This window comes from Alligator sinensis, unplaced genomic scaffold, assembly GCF_000455745.1.
Source record: "Alligator sinensis unplaced genomic scaffold, ASM45574v1 scaffold777_1, whole genome shotgun sequence".
NCBI lineage: Eukaryota > Metazoa > Chordata > Crocodylia > Alligatoridae > Alligator > Alligator sinensis.
In genome coordinates, this window is record NW_005841882.1 from 902764 (window position 1) to 924748 (window position 21985).

At 42.1% G+C, this 21985-nt stretch overlaps 1 protein-coding gene across 15 annotated transcripts in view; it reads left to right on the plus strand.

The window, feature by feature from the left end:
• The window catches only part of SPATA13 (spermatogenesis associated 13), a 126959-nt gene that overhangs the window by 72900 nt on the left and 32074 nt on the right, over positions 1–21985 (plus strand). For 10 of the 15 annotated variants that reach the window (XM_025196603.1, XM_025196609.1, XM_025196610.1 and 7 more), the window contains 2 exons: positions 14376–14738; positions 17288–17432. In XM_025196603.1, the coding sequence (XP_025052388.1) occupies positions 14376–14738; positions 17288–17432 (508 nt within the window). Of the gene's footprint in view, positions 1–8684; positions 8920–11349; positions 11507–12945; positions 13147–14375; positions 14739–17287; positions 17433–21985 lie in introns of those variants that run through there. The other 5 variants (XM_025196614.1, XM_025196613.1, XM_025196612.1 and 2 more) reach the window with 5 other exon arrangements.

The window sequence follows — 21985 nt, forward strand, 5'->3', positions numbered from 1 at the left end:
CTTCACCTCTGCCCTTCCAAATATACCTATGGCATTATCGTTACATTTCTCTGGCCCCCTTTTAAAACGTGACCTCATGGTGAAAAACCAAAATGAGGAGCTGGTAATGAGTGTTTTTATTTAATACATGCACCAAGCATATAGGACTAAGGCTGAGGTGAGTAGCTGAGAACAGGTGCATATGGTGCATAGTAAAAACTCACAAACATGACAGGATTGGGGATAAGAACACCAGCTGAGGAAAATGGATCAACTTCACAGCTTTCAGAGCTATTGTCTTAGGCTGTGTTCATCACCATAGGGTGGAGGTGTTCAGCTAGGAACATCTTACAGAGATGAATGGGTTATTTTACATCTCCGTGAGCTGCCATGCTGCTAAGTCAGCAGTTACAGCCACAGGGACTGAATCCATATGGAAATAAACTTTCAAAGTATTGTGAAATAACTTACCTCTGTGTTTTTTCTCTTGACACCCAGTCAGCTGCCCAGCACAGAAAATTCTAGTATTGCCGTTCAACTGTACATGTGCATAGGGTAGGGAAGGTTGTTTGCAATTTCTACCATCCTTTATTTATCCTCTGTTCCATCCATAGACCTACATGATAAGATATTTATGTTTTACTGACCTAGGAAAGCAAGGAAATGAACAGTTATGATGCATACCATTTCTGCAATGCACTTTTATCTCTTATGTTTGAGTGGTGCCTAATAAGCATACTGTAGCACTGTACCATTATATATGCAACAAAACACGGTAGCTGGTGAACAGCAAAATAAAGCATGACATCACCTCTTTACTAACTTGGGTTGAAGTCAAGTGTTGTGAATAGGAGCTACCCACCTCTTTATAACACTCAACTCTGAGCCAATTGCACAAACCATCTCAGACTTTCTAAGGTTACCATCCTTTCACTTTGGAGCAGTAAGTTGCCTGCTTTGACTAAACTATTGCTTTCACTCGCATATTATTAAATTTTAGAAGCTGCTGTTATGCTTACCATGAGAATGTAGATAATCCCCACTAGAGTCATAATTCACTGACACTTGCACACACCGAAGACAGCCCTGACAGGAGGCAGCGAAATCTGTTCTAACTTGCTTTCCCTACCATGCAATGCATCTATCTACATGTTATATGACTGAGCATATTATAAACACAGACGAAAGTATTTTGTGATTAAATCTGGAACAGAACAGTCAATAGCACCTTCTTTGAGTTCTGCATGGTACCAAGCTTACTAAACCATTTGTAGTGGCTATTGCCAGTTTATGCAGCATTGTGGACTGGAGCCCTTCATTTTCCTTTGTTTGGAACTGGCTTGCTCAGGTGAACTGATTGTTCTAGGATAGCCCAAGGCACCACCAAACACTTTTCACTGTGTGCAAATTAAGTTGTTGTTGGCCAATAAATATAGACATGATACAGATTTTTAAGGCAATTTAACTCTGTGATAAGTTTGAAATGGTTACATTCAGGCAGCTCAAAGATGCCTGCATTTTTGTTCTAGCCTTTAGATGCCATTGAGCTGCTTCTGCAGCAAGCAGCTGTAGCAGCTAACCCAGGCGCAGGCAATTATTTTGGGGAGACGGCCGCTTACTGAGTTTTGGCAAGCCATCGAGGGCTGCATGACAGGCAGCCAGGGGCAGATTAATATTAATTTTCTAAATGTTTTAGGGGCCCCACGGGCCAGATGCAATGTCCTGGTGGGCCACATTTTGCCCACCCCTGAGCTAACCTCAACACCTGGGGGTACTCTTTCCTGTTTTGAGTGAAGCAGAATCAGCAGTCAGTGCAACTGGCAAGAGCTGAACCTCCTTGCTCGCAGCTCTGCAGCAGTGGCCTCACCCTTGCTCTGCAGTATAAGAAATCCTATTCCCTGTGGACTAGAGACATGGGGAAGTTGGCAAAGCCAGCCTAAGGAATCAGGGCCCGGGCAATGGGGTGCTTCTGGATGCTGTCTTGGAGAGTGGGGAGCCATGGAAACCTATTGGGGGGAAGATGGGAGCTAGGGAAGATCTCAGCACTGGGCTAGAAGTGGGGAAGGAGCAGGGGAGCAGAAGCACAGGGAATCGGGCCTGTAGGATGACAGCATCATGCAGTATTCCCCAACTGGCCATCTTATGAGGACTAATGTGAATTGTTTGTTGATTTTAGCATTATTGAAGTCCTACCCTGTGACTTACGAAATTATTTCTGAATAATAACTATGTTTCACTTGGAGCCCTTTCCCCCAACACCAGGAGGAAAATATTTGTCAGCTGAATCTGTTTTTTAAAATAGGTTCTAGCTATGTAGAAGAGAAGAGGAAGAGAATCCTCAAGGCCACAAAGCACAGATCTGAGAGTCAGTTGGTCTTTGTTTTATTTCCAACTTTGCAGCATACTTCCTGTGTGATCTTGGCCATATCATTTAACTGCTTTTTGTTAGCATTGTTTCATGTGAAATGGAAATATTAGTAATGTTTATACAGCCCTTTGAAAACTTCAGATGGAGAGTACTATTATGTATATGGATTAGGGTAAATATGCTCTCCCATGTCAGTGTACACCAAGCAAATGTGTTGAAGCCACAGTAGAAACCAAATTCTGTTCACAGCTGTATCTATACAGCCGTGTTTTTTGTATAGAGGTTTCTTAGGTGTAACCATGAAATTAAATCAGTACAGATTATTTTTTATGTGGACAGACACTGAGGCCAGAAAATGATCCTTCTTGCTAAGTTAAGTAGCCTTTTGGAAATGCCTCCCTCTCCCTATAATGGGAAATCCATATTGATTAAATCAGTGATTTATGATTTACTGAATATTGCATTTCCTAGCAAGAGTCAGGTTTATGTTATAGCTACTAGGATAGCAAATTTGCTCAAAGGTGTGATACCTACCTGACACAGCTGCGCTTGCAGAAACTTGTAGTGTAAGCTTTACTGATCAAGTTGCAATTTTACCAGAGTAACTTATTTTACAGAGAAGCACCATTATGATGTTGATACAAAACTATGATTTTTATATAGCCTTCATCCACAGTAGGAGTGTTTTGCTTATATAATGTACTGGTATTCCTGTCCTAGTAAAGTATTGCTACTGTAGACAGAGGCAAATAATGAAATCATTTTAGCACCTTCAAAGGACTTCCTTATCTTGGATCTCATTAATGGTGTTGGAAAGGAGAAAAGAGGAGGAGGCAGCCCATGGGACCTGTATTTAACCATGAGGGAAAAAGTAGAAATTTGTCCTTTATGTGAAATGGAAACATTTAAGGCTGGCGATTAAGTTGTGGTAGAAGCTGCAAACACAATATTATTTGCTTCTTTCTAAAGTAAAAAATAGTGTGGTAACAGATGCTATATTAACAGTACAATAAAACAATTGGAAATTGCCTGTTTTCTAGGTCAATAGTGAGTCATTGGGCACTAATATAATTTCAGGACTGTTGTACAACTGGCTACTGATCCTGAAATTTGGAACGAATGCACCAAATTTGTGTTCTTTGCCATTGGAAACTTGTCCAGTAGTCAGTCTGATTGTGATGGGACTCTGTACTGCTTTGTAAGTAGAACACTGATCAGGTCCATCAAAGATAGAGCAACCTCTGTAACTTTAGGAAGTAGGGATGAAGTGTGTGAACTTCAGCTAAAGTTCCCTGATGCTGTTTGGCAACACGAAAAAAAGCAAAGGTTAACTTTTTATTTTACTGGGTGGAGGTATATTGCCTGAACTTTTACTCTGTTAAATGTAGGTGATAAAATTATTTATGACCACTAAGTCATGGCCACCTGCTCATTTGTGCTGCATATGGTTTGTAAAACCTATTCTGATATTACTGACCTCTTAGTATTTGTCACGTCTTAAACTCTAAAGGAACATTTAGTACACAATCAGCAGTTATGGCAATGGATTTGTTGTCATCATTGCTAAAAGAATAAGAGTTTTGGACATTGTACAGAGTGCAAAGGCAAGCTAAAATATATATTTATGTTATCAAAACTCGCAGATATCTACATAAAATACCACAAATATTGTTGGTCTGGTTCCATAGGATTTTTGCTTTGAGACTTTATATGCACACAAGGGGTGTGTCTACATGTGCTTTAAGATGCTTTAGTTAATGCATGTTAAATCTAGTACCTCCATCGTGAAGTACTAAGAAAATATACATTATGCTGTTTTAATGTGCATTAACTAAAGAGCACGGAGCACTTTTACACCCCAAGAGCTGCTTTAATTAAAGTGCTGCAGAATCTTGTGTATCAGCATCCCTGTGCTTCAAAATGTTCACTCAAAAAGCTTTAATTCAAGCACCCCCACCACCATTGTGAAGCGTGGGGACGCTGATACAGGAGATGTGGGTGGCTGCTGGAGTACAGTAACCACCACACTCCAGCAACCAACTCTGCTCCAATGTGCCGTAATTATAGCATGTCGGAGCAGGTGCCATGCTCGTGTACAGGCACCCACAGTTTTTAAGTGATGCTTAATGTGCATTAGCCTATTTTAATGGGCATAAACTGAATAGTCTGTTTTTTCAGTGATGCTTTAATGCACATGAAAATAGGCTAATGAGTATTAAAGCACATGTGTAGACCCGCCCAAGGATATTATGGTTTATCTGTCACACATTTTCAATGAAAATGTGGTGATTAAATGTTCTGAAACTTCTCAACCTACTCTAATCTTTTTTGTTGTAAATTTTACCCAGAATTATCTTCAATTTAATACTATTTTTTAAAGGCAATTTATAGACAGATGTAGTATGTTAACTTCCTCTCTGGGCATTATTGGAGTTTTATCACTTGCTTCCTTGAAGTTACAAAAATTTTGAGTGATCATTTAAAAATAAAAAATCTTTTCAATTAAAATACTAAGGATAATTTCCTTGTTTATCCTGTAATTTTTTAAATAATTTGAAAATGATTAGGCTTTAGAAGATATTTATTTTTCTTGAACTTATTTTTTCACTAAAAATCTCAAGGAGCATGGTAGAGATAAAAAAAAAATCTTCAAAACCTATGCAACCAAAATGAATTTGCATGCACAAACAGGTAATGAAAGTCATGAGTACTCATTTACATGTATATTTTAGTGAACCATTTGGAAAGCATGGCCTTCACAATCTTAGGACAATTAAACAAGTTTATATTACTGGTACTAAATTATTTGCTGAATGTCTTAAAAAGTGTCTTCCTAGAAATAAGATAATAAACTCTTTTTCTCTGTATAGCATGTTATAAAAAAATGTTGAGCAGAAAAAGCAAGGTTATTGTTTCATTGCTGTCTGATGTCTGTAGTTTCTGTTAATTCTTTGTTTCATATAACCTGAAAAGTAACAGTAAAGATAGTTTGACTTTTTTCTAGCTGTCAAACAAGGGAAAGACAAAAAGGTAAATTTTCCTTTGACTATTAATAGTACTACTAGATTAGCATTCAGACTTGTCTTTCTGCAGAGATTTGACAGCTTGGATAATAACATTTTACAAGTTGCAAAGAAGTTTAAGTGTGCATAGGAAGTAAATTCAGGGGAAATTGGACATTAAACAGCTTCAAGAGTCCAATAAGTGCTATCATAAGCAATGTAACCCAAAGCAGAAATAGTGAGTATACATATGAATATTTGAAGATACTGAAATAGGAAACTGTCTCATTTCCTTGTACAGCCAGAAAAATAATAATGAGGATAACTAACTGTCTGTTCTGTAGTGAGAAATAACTAGGCAGTAACCTGGAGTATCAAAGGGATCTATTGGTAAATTCATAGTGGATTCCCAAGGATATACCTTGAAATTCAGATGGATCAGTTTGCACTATGATAGGACCAGTTGGATGACTTTATAAGGAGAACAGTTTACCTAAAATAGAAGAACCTAAATAACCTAATAAATAACCTAAATAGATCTGGCTAATCAGTATACAGACAAGGATACCCTGCCTCCCCACAGTTATTTTCTAGTAACAACAAAGACTTTGAAAAAGTTATATAAAAGTTCCTAAGCTAGTTGAGAAGTAGAGGTGCACGGATACATCGGTCCAATATTGGATCAGCACTGATATAAAGAAAATTTTCTGTATCGGAAATTGGCCTGATGTGGCTGATAATTTGGCCGATAAATGGCCCATGCACTTGCATAGCTGCAGTGCAGCATGTCTGCGGTTAAGAGCACAGCCTGGCAGCTTGGAGAGCTGTGTCCAGCTGCTAAGTCTGTTGTGGTGGATGGGAAGGGGCCTGGGGGTCAGATCAAGGTCCCCGTGGTGTGGGAGGGATTGGGGCTGGGGCAGGGTGCGGGACAGAGCTGCAGCTAGTCTGGGGGGTGCAGGAGGGAGGGAGGCCCCCGCCACTGTGCACACCCTGGGTGAGGGGGAGGTGTGCCTCGGATCTGCGTGGGACAAGGTGGCTGCCATTGTAGGCTGGGGCTGGGGCTGCGCTGGGCTCTTCCTGGCAGGGGCTGGGCTGGGCTGCACTCGGGCAGACAGTGGTGGCACTGGGAAGAGGGGTTGGTGGGGGCTCTGGGCAATCCTTCTCCCAGCACCGCTGCCACCTGCCCCGAGCACAGTCTGGTCCAGCCCCTGCTGGGAAGACTCCAGCGCCACCCCAGCTCCAATCCGCAGCTGCAGCCCGCCCCATGGATCCAGGGGCACATGTCCCGTCCCCCCCGCCGTGCCCTTCTGGGGTGTGTGCAGTGGCAGGAACTGTCCAGATGAGCTGTGGCTCCATCCTGCACCCTGCCAAGGCAACACCTGCCCCAGCCCCACTCCCTCCCTCACCGCAGAGGCCTTGATCTGCCCCGCCTATGCCCCTTTCTTTCCCCTTCTCCTTCCCCTTTCACCACAACAGACTTACCAGCTGCATGCAACTTTTCAAGCTGCTCAGCTGCTTATCAGAAATTGGCTATCGGTATCGGCCCTAAAAATCTCTATTGGTGCACCCCCATTGAGAAGTTGATATTAGATATACAAAAAAAAAGCACCTTTACTTTGCTTTGTTTGTTAGGGAATTTACTGGCATAATTTCATCAGCAAAAAAATCATACTGCACAGTTATGCCAGTAAAACTTGAAGTGTAGAACAGCCACCCAAAAGCCAACAGCAGTAAAGGGCTGTCTTAAACCAGGCCTATGCTTCAAACTTTTGCCAACATAATTTCTCTGTCTGAGATGTGATGTGATTGACATTGCTATGCCAGTAAAAATGCTGTGTGGAAGTTAATGTTATATTGACAATATTATGCTTTTGCTCAATGCAACCACTCCAATAACCAGGGGACCATCAAATTCAAGACATAATCTGTATGGAACAGGTTATGAGGAGGGGGACCCGGACTCAATTAGAGGCAAGATCCTGGGAAGGCTGGAATGCAGCATGAAAAACTAAAAGGGGTATTTCTCCCCCCACCCTTTAGTGGGGCAGGAACCTAGAGCCACCAACTGAGAGAGCCCTGCGGGAAGGTATACCCCCCACAGGCTCCTGTGTGGGTTAAGTTGCCTCCTGCCCCCTGACACAATTTCCAGTGGCCTCTAAGAATGTGGGGACCCCGCTGAGACCCAAGTGGCTGCAGATCTTTCTCCACTGCCTCTCAAGGTAGCAGCGACTCTGGGACCTGCCCCTGCTCCCAATTTTGTGTTTATCCGGCCAAATGGTTCTGCAGACAGATGCCTGCAGGTGTGGGCCAAGCCCTAGTGTCACTACTGCGCCACACAGGGCTAGGCTTTCTGCAAGCTTCTGCACTCACCTGGCACCGATTGATGGCTGATCGAAGCCCCTGCCCCCTGCGGCTCCTCACCCAGGCACCACATAAACTAAATAGAGAAAGGAGGAGGAGGAGGAGAGAAGAGGAAGAGTGCAGCCAGCAGGGAATGCTGCAGCAGTAGCTGCTAGCCCCCCCCACCGGTGCACCCCACAGTCACTACATGGCTCTGCTCTACCCCACTGGCCTGGCCTGAACCCAGTGTCACCACTCGCGCACGGGGTGGGGGGGAGAGGGGCATCTCTGTGCTGCCACCATCACTGCAAATCATACAGTGTAGACCTAGTGTTATGGTGTAGCACAGACCATGGGTCTCAAACATGTCCCCAATGGCTTCTTGCCCTGACAGGGGGGGTGGGGGGAGTGCTTCCTTTTGGGAAGGCCAGTAGGTGAGGCAGAGACAGTTTTTGAGCCGTGAAGTTTTCAAATCAGTTTCCAGGCCATATTCCCTATCAGCCTCCTAAGACTTAATGGTACTGCTGCTCCCTTCCCATGCTGGGCAGTGGTATTAATGCCCTGGTGGGCTCAATAACTGATTTGCATTTGACACCCCTGGCTTAGACTTATTCTTACAGACCTTGTGCAAAACTCCCACTGAAGATTACAGCTGGGACTGTATATATAAAGTTAATAGCTCTGTGCGAGTAATCACTGCAGACCCTGGTCTTTTATCAAGCTATAAGTATTTAGCTAAGGTTTGCCTGATTAAGCATCTATTGCTGACATTGGCCTTATCTACAGTGATGTTAGTGTTTTGGCACAAGGTCTGGTAGCAGGTGCTTCCTAATGCCAAGCCTCCAGGCTGTTTGCATACCCATACTCTTCTGGCAGCGACCCTGCAGCAGCAGCAGTGCCAGGAGAGCAGCGAGTATGCTCTGGGAAGCATCAGCTGCTAAAGGGACTAGTAGAATCAGTAGAAGGCCCTGGGGGTGTGTGTACACCTGCTGCTAGCTGCTGGACAGGAGCTTTTTCACTTGGGGGAAAGGCTGAAACTCTTGTTAGCAAAAAGGGTGTTTCTGTCGGTGCAGAAGAGCCATGAGTGGAGATGCTTTCAAAGTTCTATCAGCTGAATGCTGTAGTGCTGACGAGGCCTTTGCTTACACAGATATACATGGATAATATTTGTTACTTAGAGCAGTCATCACTCCACTTGAACGTGGAGAGTTCAACCAATGGAAAACCAAGGTAAGAAAGATCAGAATCGGGTTCTAACCTTGAAGCTGCTGTAACTTGGCTCAGTGTAGGAAGGTCAGTCTATCTGTAGGCCAAAGGTTAACAGATATTGCGTAGTCCTAGGGAAAGAAAGATTGTCTCTGATTAAGCTCATGATCATGTTGCTGTGATGAAAATTTTAAAAGCCTGAAGATGGATGGATGGATATAAATTATCCAGATATCATAAGTATTAGGTTCCCTGGTTAAGAGCAGGGAGCATGGGCAGACATCAGCCTGGGCTAGCCCGCTGGTGGGTGGGGACCCCTGCCTGGGTCTACCTGGTGAGGGCAGTACCTGCCAGGCTTCTGCTTTCCCCCTGCTCCCCGATCAAAGGGTGGGGGGCAGCTGCTGCCAGAATGAGGAGGTGTGCTGAGGAAAAAGGTAGTGGCATTGAATTCGTAATAACTTGAACAGGAATAGTCCTTTCTCTGAAGCAAGCATGTATGGAACACAGCACTTTGTAACCTCAAGCACATGACAGAACCAGCAAAAACCTTTGCCTAAGCTAAGATACAGCCCAGTAAAACACAGTAAGAGCACACACAGTGTAGTCTAACTTCAAGTGGAATGTAAGAAATCAAAACGACAAGAGAAAGCCTTGCATAATCCTGGAGGTTGACCCCCCTGGGTTAGACAGTACATTTATATAGGATAGTTTGTATAGGGATGATCCTGCTTCTGGTAGGGCGTTGGACTAGATAACCTGCGGAGGTCCCTTCTAGCCCTACTTTTTTATGATTTTATGATTCTCTAGTCTTCAAGACTTGTTTTTCTATTAAAGAGAATTTTGTGGGAAAGTGAAGCTACAGCAATGTGAACCAAGGGCCTCCCTACAGATGCAATTTGGAGCTGCTACTGGTGCTCGTCATTTGGAAACACTAGTATAAAAGCGATTGCCATTGTTTTAATCGTCATATAGTCTAGATTAGCTCTGTGCAAGTTGAAAAGTCTTGAGCCCTCTTCCACTATTTTTCACAATAGTGGAGTTATGCTGGTGTTAGGTCAGCAGTGGGAGAATCTCAGAAAATACTGAGTAGACAGCCTTGCCCAGTCAGATATGGCAAGATCTTTAATTTCCAGGAGTGTGGAAATTCCTCTTTCTACCAAAGTTTAAAAATGGAAGTGGGAGTTTATTGGTTAATGCTGGACCCCACCCTGTACTTGGGTGATTTTTCATCCTGATAAAAACGCATGCTCACCTCTAGTGCTGTTTGCTCAGGATAATAATTGTAGGAAATCTAATTCTGATCTCACTTATGCTAATACAAAAGAGGAAAAAGGTGCTTGAAACTTGTTGCATAATACTGACATAACACTATTAGGAAGTAAAATCAGAAGTGGTCTCAGTCCTGCAAATGCACTATACCGGAGTTCTGTTGATGTCAAAAAGTCCTGCTCAGGCTTAAGCACTTGCAGGATCGTTGGGCTGTGGTCTAGATCAGAGCTGTCCATCTTCTAAGCTGTAGGAGACAGCACATTGTGTGGGTCTGCATCACCATGATTCGTGGGGCTACCCACTGCACCACATGCACAAACACCCTGCTTCAATCTTAGCTCCCCAGCCACAGGCATAGCTGGCACCGCAGGATGGACCTCACTACCCTGCCCAACCCCCTGAGGCAGGGGCAGGAACTAGAACAGGGGTGGGGAAAAAGCGGGCTGGGGGCCAGATGCGGCCTGCCAGGCCATTCTATCTGGCCTGCGGGGCCCCTAAAAATTTAAAAAATTAATATTTATCTGCCCTGGGCTGCCTGTCATGTGGCCCTCGATGGCTTGCCAAAACTCAGTAAGCAGCCCTCTGCTCAAAATAATTGCCCACCCCTGAACTAGAATCTGGAGGAGAAAGGAGTTCTTGGAGACTCCAGCTGTAGGTGCACCTGCAGCTGGGCCAATGTTGGAAGTGGCAGCTAGATGGGAGCCAAGGGGTTGCAGATTAACTCCTTGTGGGCCCGATGTAGTCTCCAGGCCACCAGTTGGACAGCCCTAATCTAGATTATGAACTCCCAGTTTTAAACAATTGTATGAGTGTTCTTACTGACACTAAGGGGAGTGCTTGGGCAAGTAACTGCTCCCTAGTGGGAGTAAGGGGTTAACAGTCTGGCCTTCTATGATTTTGCTCTTGCAAGGGCAGCCTTCTGTGTTGTGTTGGGGACTAGGTTGCAGATTACATATCTAGGCCTAGAAATAGAAGTACTTTAGTGCACTGTGTGTTGCAAAACAAGTTAAACAATACTGGATCTGCTATTGGATCTGCTAGTGTACTTTAGGTGGAGTGCTGCAGACAGTGAACAGACTGTCTGTTTGCAAAGGTTATTACTTGAGATATGCTTGTGAATAGCAGATTAGGAGATGACATGTAACATGTCCTTTCTTTAGTCTAAAAGTACAAGGTCATGAAATGATCACTTGTGAGACTAGATGCCTTGTGAGACTATGCATATGTGTAATGCTTAAAGGGGAGAAAAAGCTATGTAGAACTAAAGTATAAAATGACTCTAGTCAACTCCTTGCTCTCTCAGTGTGTATGTGGACATCCATTGTGTGTGTCAGATTCTGAGGTAAGAACCTTGTTTTATCTGTGATCGGCTGCTGTTGACAAGAGGAATGGTTTTTAAGGGGCAGTTCCTTAGTTTAAGTTAAATAACATAGCTCCATTGACTTAAGTGAAACTTCATTGCTTTGTACCAGCTAAGGTGTTGGCTCTGTACAAATAATATTTATTTAACTAGCTGAAACTTGCCATTATCTAGGATCTATAGACTTGCTTGAGATAAATCACATTTTTTTTTCTTTACAGAGAAGGTGGTGAAATGCATTAGAGTTCATGATTTATCTAGCTGCTTTGTTTCCGATCATAAATTTTGCATTGTAAGTAGAACATTTTAGTGCAGGATGCTACCTACATTGATGCTTTTCATACTTTAATTACAGTAAGCAGATTAAATATTTAGATTTCAAGAAATAATTCCTTCTAGTAGCTAAAATTATTGTACACAGTGAAACTTCCCTTAAGCAGCTACTCAAGAAGACCAGCAGTATGTACCTGCTAAACTGTGGTGGCCTTCTAAAAAAGTAAAATAAAATAAAAAGTAGCACAGAGCTTCACTTAGTCTGGTTGTGAATGTTACAGATTAAAAAGACTGACAAGGAAGTTTTTTTCCTGCAGACATCTTTGGATATTTTTGAAGGTTGGTATAAAATTGTATGTTTGCTTTGGATATACAATGCTTGAAATCCCATGGTGTCCTGTTTAAAAGAGAAAGCTAGCGTAGCTTAGGTGGCTTTCCTGTTTATTGACTACACCATTATTAAGATGTAAAGATAAATGAGCAGGATAAAAGATTTGTTCATTCAAACAGGTTGTATTTTCTGAATTGTAGTGTATGCTTTAATGAAAAAATGTGCTGGTAGTTTGTTTCCCCAGAGAGAGGAAATCTAGCACTTTGTCTCTTCATGCCTTGTATGTGTGATGGCAGCAGGGCCTGTAAACTCAGCAGTGACTTTAAAATTGTCACTCTTGCTCTTAGCCTGTCTTTCAGGAGCTTTGAAAAATTGGTTGCTTGAAATCTAGCTAGGCACTTGTCCAAATGGCTTTGTGGACCAGAGACTTCTTTTTGCATTTTTCTGTCTTGTATCCTAAAGCAGTGGTGCTCAACTCTTTTTGAACAGAAGGCCACATGGGCAGTGCCCGATCCCTCTTCAGGCTTGCCCCAACTTGGCCAGAGGAGAGGATATGGGGTACTGCCCAGCCCTGCGGAGGGGAGGCAGGGGGGAAAGGGTACATGAGCAGCCCCTGAACCAGCTGCCCCAGGAGAGGGTGCATGATCTGACCCCATGGTGAGAAAGCGGTGCAGGCTGGCCCCAACCAAGCTGTGCAGAGGGTAGGGGGCATGGCTCTGCCCCAGTCTGGCCATGTTGGGGGAGGGTTGTAGCCCAGTCCCTACTCAGCCTGCAGATTTAAGATTTTGGCAGCAGGGAGGGGTGGCAGTACTGTCACTGCCCCCTTGATGCCAAATTTCCTGACCTGTGTGGAGCTCTGCAGGCTGGAAGTTGAGCAGTTCTGTTTTAAAGGCTTTTTGCTATATACCATTTGTTGTGGTTTTAGCACCTCATGATAAAGGAGTTTCTATGCTGCGTTTACCACGGAACATGGGAGTACAATTTCTCTACCTGTATAGTGCAACATGAACATCTTTGGGTAAGCAGTCTTAGTAGATCCCATAAAGGATAGGTTAAATTATTCTCTTTGTAGTAATCTGTGGAATGAAAAATAAAACTGCCAGTTTCTGCTTAATCGAAGATGATGCTGTTCTGCTGCATGGTTCCCCTGGTATGACAGAAGGGCCAAGGGAAGGATGCTCAGGACGTTGTGATGTATATCTCTAGAGCTGACATCTTTCTGTGCACCTACCAGGCTTCCCCTTGGAAGCTTGGTGGTTGACATGTAGTGCAGCAACTGGCTCTCTTGACTCTGCCTCTTGTATGCCCCTTATGTTTGTCTTTGGGTGGAGTGAGGAAAGTCATGGAGTGGACATAGATGCTAAGAAATGGCTATAGTAGTTTTTATATAGCAAAGTTGTCTGGGGTTAGGCTTGGCAGAAAAACAGAGTAGCTTCTCTTACAATTCTTCTGCAGTGCAACAAGCTGCTCATTATCTCAGTGGTTGCAGATCCTTCCATGCACTAATTGTTGCACGCAGGATACCTGTGGCTATTGTAAGCAAGCACCTTAGTGGCCTTTCTTTCACCAGAGCTTCCCCCTCGCATGTTTTCTGTTTAGTTCCCGCAGGTGTGCATTCATAGAACTTGGAGGAAAAGATCACAAGAGCTATATTGTGAGATGTCATTTTTAGTGACTTAATCTTAGCAATTACATTTTGTAACTTGATCTCAACATATTGACCAAATATACATCAAGTAACCTGGTCAAAGTTCATATATCCTATGCTAGGATTCATGTTTTTACCTAGGAGATGCTGAATCAAAACTCTGCACTATTACAAAATAAAGGGTTTTTTTTCTTTTTTTAAAATGGATATTATTGCATATTATATTTATATAAACACAAGATTTTTTAATAGCGCTGACATGTTTTTCCCAGCTATTATTCAGTTAATTATTTTCCAGGGGCTATTGCCACTACAAAGATAACAATCCAATCATAGTAATTTAATTAACAATAGTCATTTACCTAGTATGTGCTTAGGATTTTGTGTCATCATTAACTGTTGCGTGTAATATCTCTCTCTTGCAATTATATTTTCACTTATTCCTGAACTATTAGTTTCCTTTATTATAATATATTGCTCTTTATTGATGTTGTATTACATTTACAGCCAAGTTATATCTGTCTGCCCCATAAAATATACATAAATCACTATGCATCAGGACCTGCTCTAGCTTATTTGACTTGTTCACATTTAAAAAGGTTGTTTCTGATGACCCCTGGAAGAGGTCACCATCCCAGGATGAAGAAAAGACAGAGTCACAAAAGGTCATGCCTAGGAGAGGGGGCTCTGGGAAAAGAACTCGGCCAAGGCCTCTCTCAGACTATGGTCAATTGGCCATCAGGAGTTTCTCAATACCAGAAGATTCCATTGCTATGGAGTCTCAGAAAACAGACTGTGTTGATGGTGAACGGCTGTCTGGATTGGCTTCGGTTGAGTCTACAGTCCAAAGCAGTACAGGAGGCTACCAAAGAGGACGCAAAAGAAGACCCATCTCTGTAATAGGTGGGGTCAGTTTCTATGGGAGCAGCCAAACAGAAGAAATAGAAGGTCTGCTGACACAAGTAAGATATAAGACGTGTTCTCTGCCAACTACTAAAGAGCCTTCCACTTCCTTGCGTCTGTCTCCAGCTAGACAATAGACTGGGCACTTCCTTTCCTTTCTTCTTTTTACTCACACTGGTATCAGATAATTAAAATTCTACTTTTCTTGCCTCTAATTTTCTGTTAAACTAAAAAAAAAAGAAATGAAACTAACTGATCTAGACTTTGGGGTAATCTTGCTTGCCTTTTAACTAAACCTCTCTTTTTTTGGAATGTTGATATTTCTAGTTTAATATGCTCATTTGAGTATAATACCCTCACATGTGTTTTATAATTAATCAACAGCACATAGAATGTATGTTTCAAGTGACTGGTATATATAACCATTTATATATTGTACAATAAAGTATAGAATTTAAGTATATAATTTAAAATGGGGCCTATTAAAATGTGGATGCAAATTGATTGGTGTAGATACAGTAAGTATAATTACATGTATAATCAATTTTAAAATATATTAAAACAGAGCAGAACAGGGTGGCTGATGGGCTTGGTAATAGGAAAAGAAGTCCCTCCAAGTCTAATATTGCCTGTGTTTCAGCAGATAACTAAAGTGGATACAGTCAGATAGCAATGCTGTGTAGCTTTTAATAAATGAATTGGTAGTCCCAGTCTCTAGTTGACAGGTACTGAATACAGACTGAATTGATATTGTTGGGCGATTGGAAAGGCCATACCTTTGGAAAATTGAAGGAATCCACCTCTCCCTTAGCTACCATCCTGACTGACTGAATGGAAGTGGTTGAACAAAAAAATTAGTTTTCACAAAGGATTAGGCAGTAATGCTTTAGCTTTGTAATATAAAGAAAAATTCCCATTGTCCCTAACAAATTATATATATTGTTTAGTTTATAAACTAGTTAACTTTTTTCTTGTTGGCTCTAGATTTTATCAAGTCTGCATTGTCATTAAACTCAAATTGTAGTTTCTTTTGCAAAGGATCTCTTCCTAAAATTGTTAGGTCTGAAAGTCAATCTACCTTGAAAGATGTTGCATATATTTTTATACTTGCAACCTCAGGTAGTTTAAGCATTGGTTTGCCATTATTTTTAAATTTGATCGTTGCTGCAGTAAAGACGAAGCATCTATTTTTATCACTGGAAACAAATCGCACTGTCCTTTCAAAGTTTTGCAAGGGTGGGTTAAAATGAATGCATTGCTGGAATTCTGGAGTTAAAAAAATTTAAATGGACATCACTACCGTTGACTGGCCTTTGTGGAGTTGATTTAGTTACTGAGGTTCTGAGTTACTGATGCATTGCAGAGTAAAATAAATTTGAGAGAATTAGATTGTATTAAAATATATGAAGAGATTACTGGTTTTTCAGTCAAGTATTTAATAGCTTAATTGTCATTTAAAAGATATGAAAAGGGACCGAGTCAGGAACACAAATATTAGAACTATTATAATAGTTTTATTTAATATGATTAAGAATTTATAAGGCCTAGCCTTAACATAGCTGAATTTTTTTCCTGAACACTTTGAACTTCTAATGGAATACAAAAGTGTTCTGTTAACTCTCTCTTTTCTTTCTGTCTTTGTTTTGTTTTGTTTAATCTGACAGTTTAGTGTAGGAGGAAAAAAAGCTTTCAAGGAATAGTAAATCACGTGTTTTGTACCAGAGGGTCAACAAATAGTTGATAGAAAGGACATGGTATTTCAATTTAGCTAATTTAAGTGCCCGAAATGAACTAAGAAGAAATCTAAAGAAGATTTCCTCTAAAATGCATGTGATAGGGATTTACAGTTCAATTTGGAATGAATGCTTAGTGAAGTCTCTTAAGCCTGTTTTAAGAGAGACCAAGTTTGTAAACAGTGATAAATCGGAGCAAATTTGCAAAAGACAATGTAATGCTCATACATATAATAATAATGCATTAAAAATATTGAGTGCTTTAAGTAAAAGAATTAGCCTCCTATTAAATATGGGACTCAATTTTCAATGGACCATAAATGGTATTACTCTGTTTTATGGAATTTAAGGAAAAAAACGGAATTAAGGTTTTTTTGACTTACTTAATAAAATAAGTTTATTTTACTTAGCAGCAGTACATTTATTTGGGGGGAAAAGATCCTGGTAAATTAGCATCCCTCCCAGTGGTATAATTTCAGACCTTTCACTTCAGTGTTTCTATTCTGTTGCAAATTTACAGTTGGTTGATACTGCAGTAAGCGATTCTGAAATAAATTAGCTACCAGGTTGTTTATATATGGAATATTGCGAGATGAAGACTATAAAGCAGAGGAATATAGAGCATCATCAGTAACTGTAGCTGAACATTATAGCATGTTTAACATTGCAGAGAACCTTAGTGCTATTATATATTAACTATGATACTTTGTATGGAATGTGCTGTTCAGTCGCTGTAAAAGTTGCTTGAACGAGGGGTTCGTATTTCTTTTAGTGTTAGCTTGAGAGCGTAAGTAAACCTTATTTTATAACTTCTACCTAGGTTTGGCTTAATGATAATTTTAGTAATAATAATAGATTTGTTTTTCTCTCTGTAGCCAGTAACACGGCCACCTGTACCAGCACACCAGGTTCCCCCATATAAAGCTGTTTCAGCCAGGTTTCGGCCCTTCACCTTTTCACAAAGCACCCCTATTGGCCTGGATCGAGTTGGACGAAGGCAGCAAATGAGAACATTTAATGGTAAGTTGTGTAGATCTTTTCCAGCGAGCTTAATCAGTGCCTTAGATTGTGGTATAAAATATAAAATTCTGATAAAATTGCTCTACTTTGCATCTTCTTGTTAGGTGCTTTTCCTGCCACCTCAACACATTTGTTTTGCACATCCACTGCATGCTTAATTGATACATGTTACCCTGTTATATCACTTTGTAGTCCTATTCTAACCACTATACAGATACAATTCACACTAACATCTTTGGGTTTGTGTAATCCAGGGGTCAGCAACCCTGGCTCGTGTTCCAGAGTGTGGCATGTGAAGCTATTTTGCTCAGCACATTGCAGCTGGCCCAGGCTCTGAGCAGGCCCCTGCCTCTGGCCACGAAGCCCTGCCTGCTCACAGCAGCCAGCGGGGAGGCTGCAAGCAGCTGCACCATGGTCTGTCGAGCCCTGGCTTGGCTCGTTAGTGGCATGCTTGGGGTGGATGGCTGGGAAGGGGTCAAGGCTGTGCTGTCACAACAAGGATCAGGCCCTCGTGGCTCCCCTGCCATCCACCCTTGGCACACCAACATCTTACAAGTTGAGGTTGTGGGGTTTTTTGGGACTCTGCTGAAAAACGTTGCTGAACCCTGGTCTAATCATATCTAAAGTGCATTAATTTATACTTGAACTAAAGCATGGGTGTCAAATGCGTGGCCAGCAGGCCAGATATGGCCATTTCATCCAGGTCTTTGGGCTACGGGGTGGGGAGGGGAGAGGGGGGAGCGGCATGGGCTAGGACATGCAGCCTGCCACAGAATTCAGGACCCTGAGACCTGATGAGCATGATCATTGGTGGCAGGGGGGAAGAGCGAGGGATGCATAGATACAGCCCTTGCTTCCCCTGTGGTTCCTGGACCCCCACTGCTGCCTGTGGGGGTTGCCAGACCATTGCCAGACATATTGTTGCCACTGGCCACAGATCTGGCCTGGGAGATCTATGTTCCAGATCTGGCCCAGGGTGCAGGATGAGCTTGACACCCCTGAACTGAGGCCACTTTAATTCTGAATGAGTGTCCACACAGAGGTTTAATGTGTTCTCATTACAATTCACACTTTCAGTGAGTTTGTTTAACTTGCCACGTAGAAAAGGCGAGTGTCACTGAAGAACTTATTCTGGAGATTTGTATGAGATTTACACTTGTTTCTACCAAAAATAAATATAGTCCATTATATGGGCCCAGGTTTATGTTTACATGAAGTACAAAGCCTTAGAAATAACTGTTAAATCAAATGCAAGTTTTCAAGCAGTCTGTTTTATCTGTCCCTTTCATTTGGCCCCTATGCTTTTCTCCCATCTACTTACGGTTAGTATTTCCTTGCCAGCTTATCTTGAGTTAATAGCAAGGAATATCCAACATTAGCTCCTACTCATGAATCATTGTTTGGCAGGAGATGTTAGAAAAAGATTGGTCGATGCCATCTGTCTTCTTTCATGTACTTGAGAGCATCTTCTGAGCAGTTACTCATGTTTCATTATCAGAGGTATAAGTAGCTAAAGTGCATTCTTCACTTCAGACCCCTTCACTTCAGTAATGAAAAGTGTACCTGCCACAAACTGTACACATGGAGTAAGTAGACTTGAAGAGGGGACTGAGGAGGAAAAGCATGTCAAATTGAAAATTTAGCATATTAATAAAACAATTTGAGTGTATTTGGTGTAGATTCATAGAGTTCCAAGTCAAACACAAATGCATTATCTTAGATCTGATGGTATTTAAACACTTTATTCTGAAATCTTCAGAAAACAGTTGCTGATATGTTATAGGAGCCAGTCTTCCTTAGATCAATACCTGTGCTCCTTGAATCACAGGCTGTGAATTACTGACTTCATTATTGAGATTATCTGTCTCTTTCTCTTAATCCTGTGTTAATTTGTTAAAACTTTAGAGACTTTTTTTAAGGATAGAAGAATCTAAAAACACTTAAAAATAAAAAAGGATGTGGAAGTGGGTTCTAGCTTTCACTTCAGTACACTGTTGACTTCAGATACTAACCTAGATTAAAGATCTGATTCTGCCACCTTTACTAAGATTAAGCAGTATTTTACTGAATGAGCAGAACTATTGATTCCAGGAGAACTACTGGTAGAATTTAATATGAATCCGTTATGAGGTCAGATGGAAAATCAGATCCCTAAGTATCATGAAGTGTTGTTGGGTTTTTTTAAGTTATGCATTCCGTTTCATCTTTGGGAATAGCATAAATATGACACTAGTTAACCAAACCAGCTACCTTATGCTAGTTCTTTCACCTTACTTCAACTTTAGAATGATTTGAGGTTTTTAAACATCAGTATTGCAGTTACAGATTATGAAAGCAAGAATTTCTGCCATTCGTGAAAAAGTAAAATCAAAGTAATGCTGATTATGCCTCCGTGTCACTGTAGCAAGCTAGTTTTAATAGCCAAAACAATTGTGAATGAAAGCTCCTTAAATCAAAGCCCTGAAGCGGAGTGGGCAGAAAATAATAAGATAAGAACTCTGTATCAATGCTTTCTTAGTTACAGAAAAGTTTCATCGTGCATTGCCTAATATAAAACCATAGATACAGTGTCCTCCCACTGACAAGCTCTTTTTAGTACTCTGCTTTTGCACATGGCAGAAGCAGATTTGATGCTTTTGACAGGGGTGGCAGGAGATTGTTCGGGGGATTTAGATTCAGTATATAGAACTTCTCAAAAGTACTGAACAATTTTGACTTTGGAGTTACGGTTAAGTCTGTTTGAAGTCTCTGGACACTGAAGTCAGTCTCTGTTCGTTCTGCAGAGGTGTAACAACCCTGGAAGCAGGACTGGCAGTCATGGTAGATGTAGTCTAGGGTCCCCTGTTAAGTGGGTGTCCAAGCTGCTGCCCTGATCACTGACCCCACCTTACACTACTGCTGTTTTGTATAGGTCTATACTATCTGAGGGCACCTACATACAAGCAGCAAGGCTGCTCCAACACATTGTAATTACAGCATGTTAGAGCAGACTCCATTAATTGAGTCTGCTAGAGCAAGGTAATTACCATGCTCCAGTGGACTCCAGCATCTCGTGTATCAGTATCCCTCCAGTATCTCGTGTATCAGTATCCCTCCAGTGAAAAATGGCGGTGGGGGCACTTTAACTAAAGCTAGTAAAAGCACCCCTGCTGCCACTTTTAAGCACAGGGACACTGATGCACAAGACACTCTGGGCACTTTTTAATTACTGTGGCTCTGAGAGCTGCTTTAAATTAAAGCACCCCCCCACACACACTTGTGGAGCACATGTATAAATACCCTGAGTGCCTTTCAGTAGAGTGCAAGGCAAAGAGACTACCATCCATCTTGTGTTGCTTGTTCTTTCATCCTCTCCCTGTGGGAGTTGGGGGGAGGGAGAGGTGAGTGCAATGGTATGTTTTGTTTTGATAGGATTTTGTATTTCCTTGGGGGATTGAGTGGTCTTGTTATATGGCAAGGCTTATATTGGAAAAGAAGGAAAAAACATTTGTTTATGTCAGAGAAGATGAGGTCAAAGAAGGGCAAGAAACATTTCAAGTGGAAGGTAGTGAAGTTTGTGAGAATCCTTACCTCTTCAAGGAGTTCATTCTGTGGTCTCAGACTATCCCCTGAGACAGATTTGTCTCCCAAGTGCTTGACCTTTGTTGTAGGAAGTTCTGTTACACCAGAGAAGTGAAGTTGTGGGCATCCCAGAACTTCAGAAAGTCTTTTGTATGTCCTGGGTCTGAGCCTTGGAGCATCTTGATATATGAACAGAGACAGTGAATTCGACTGAGATTTCTTTGTGAAGGCAGTGTGGACTAAACTGCTTTGATTTGCTTGTGGTAGCTTTTGTTGATGAGGAAACATGCAGCAGTGTTCTGTACTAGCTGAGCTTTCATGTATAGGGCCCATTGCATATTGCTTTCCTATAGTGCAGCTGAAAAGAGATGAAGGTACGAATAACTGGGTCTTGGCCATTTTCTCCTGGGATCTGGCATACTTCCCTGGCCAATCAGGAATAATGGAAAATGTTGCTCATGAATGTTTCTATGTAATAGCTTAACACGGGGGTTCTCAACCTTTTAGGCTCAGGTAGGGTTACCATATTTCCAGTTCTAAAAAAGAGGACACCTGTCATGGGAGGAAATGGGGGGAGAAATATGTTGGTATGGGGGGACAGTGACATGCCAGTGCCCTGCATCTGCCCATTCTGTTGCCCCTCACTGACAACTCCCCCTCCCCCCAGTCCTGCTGCTCCCCCTCACCCTGGACCCATAGACCCCAGCCCTGCCAGCGGCCCTCACTCCCAAACAGCAGTACCCTGCCATCCACCTCTTGCTGGTGCCCCTCACTCCTGACCCGCAGCCCCCTAGTGCTTCCAGTGCCCTGCACACTCAACCCAGTGACCCACCTGGTCCCCTGTGCCACTCACTTCCAACCCTCAGCCCCTGCTCCCCCCACCCCCCAGTCCTGCTGGTGCCCCTCACTCCCAACCATTGCAGTCCTCTTAAAAAAAGAAAAAAAGAGGTGTACGCACAGTAGAAGCTAGGGATGGTCCTCAAGCAGAACTA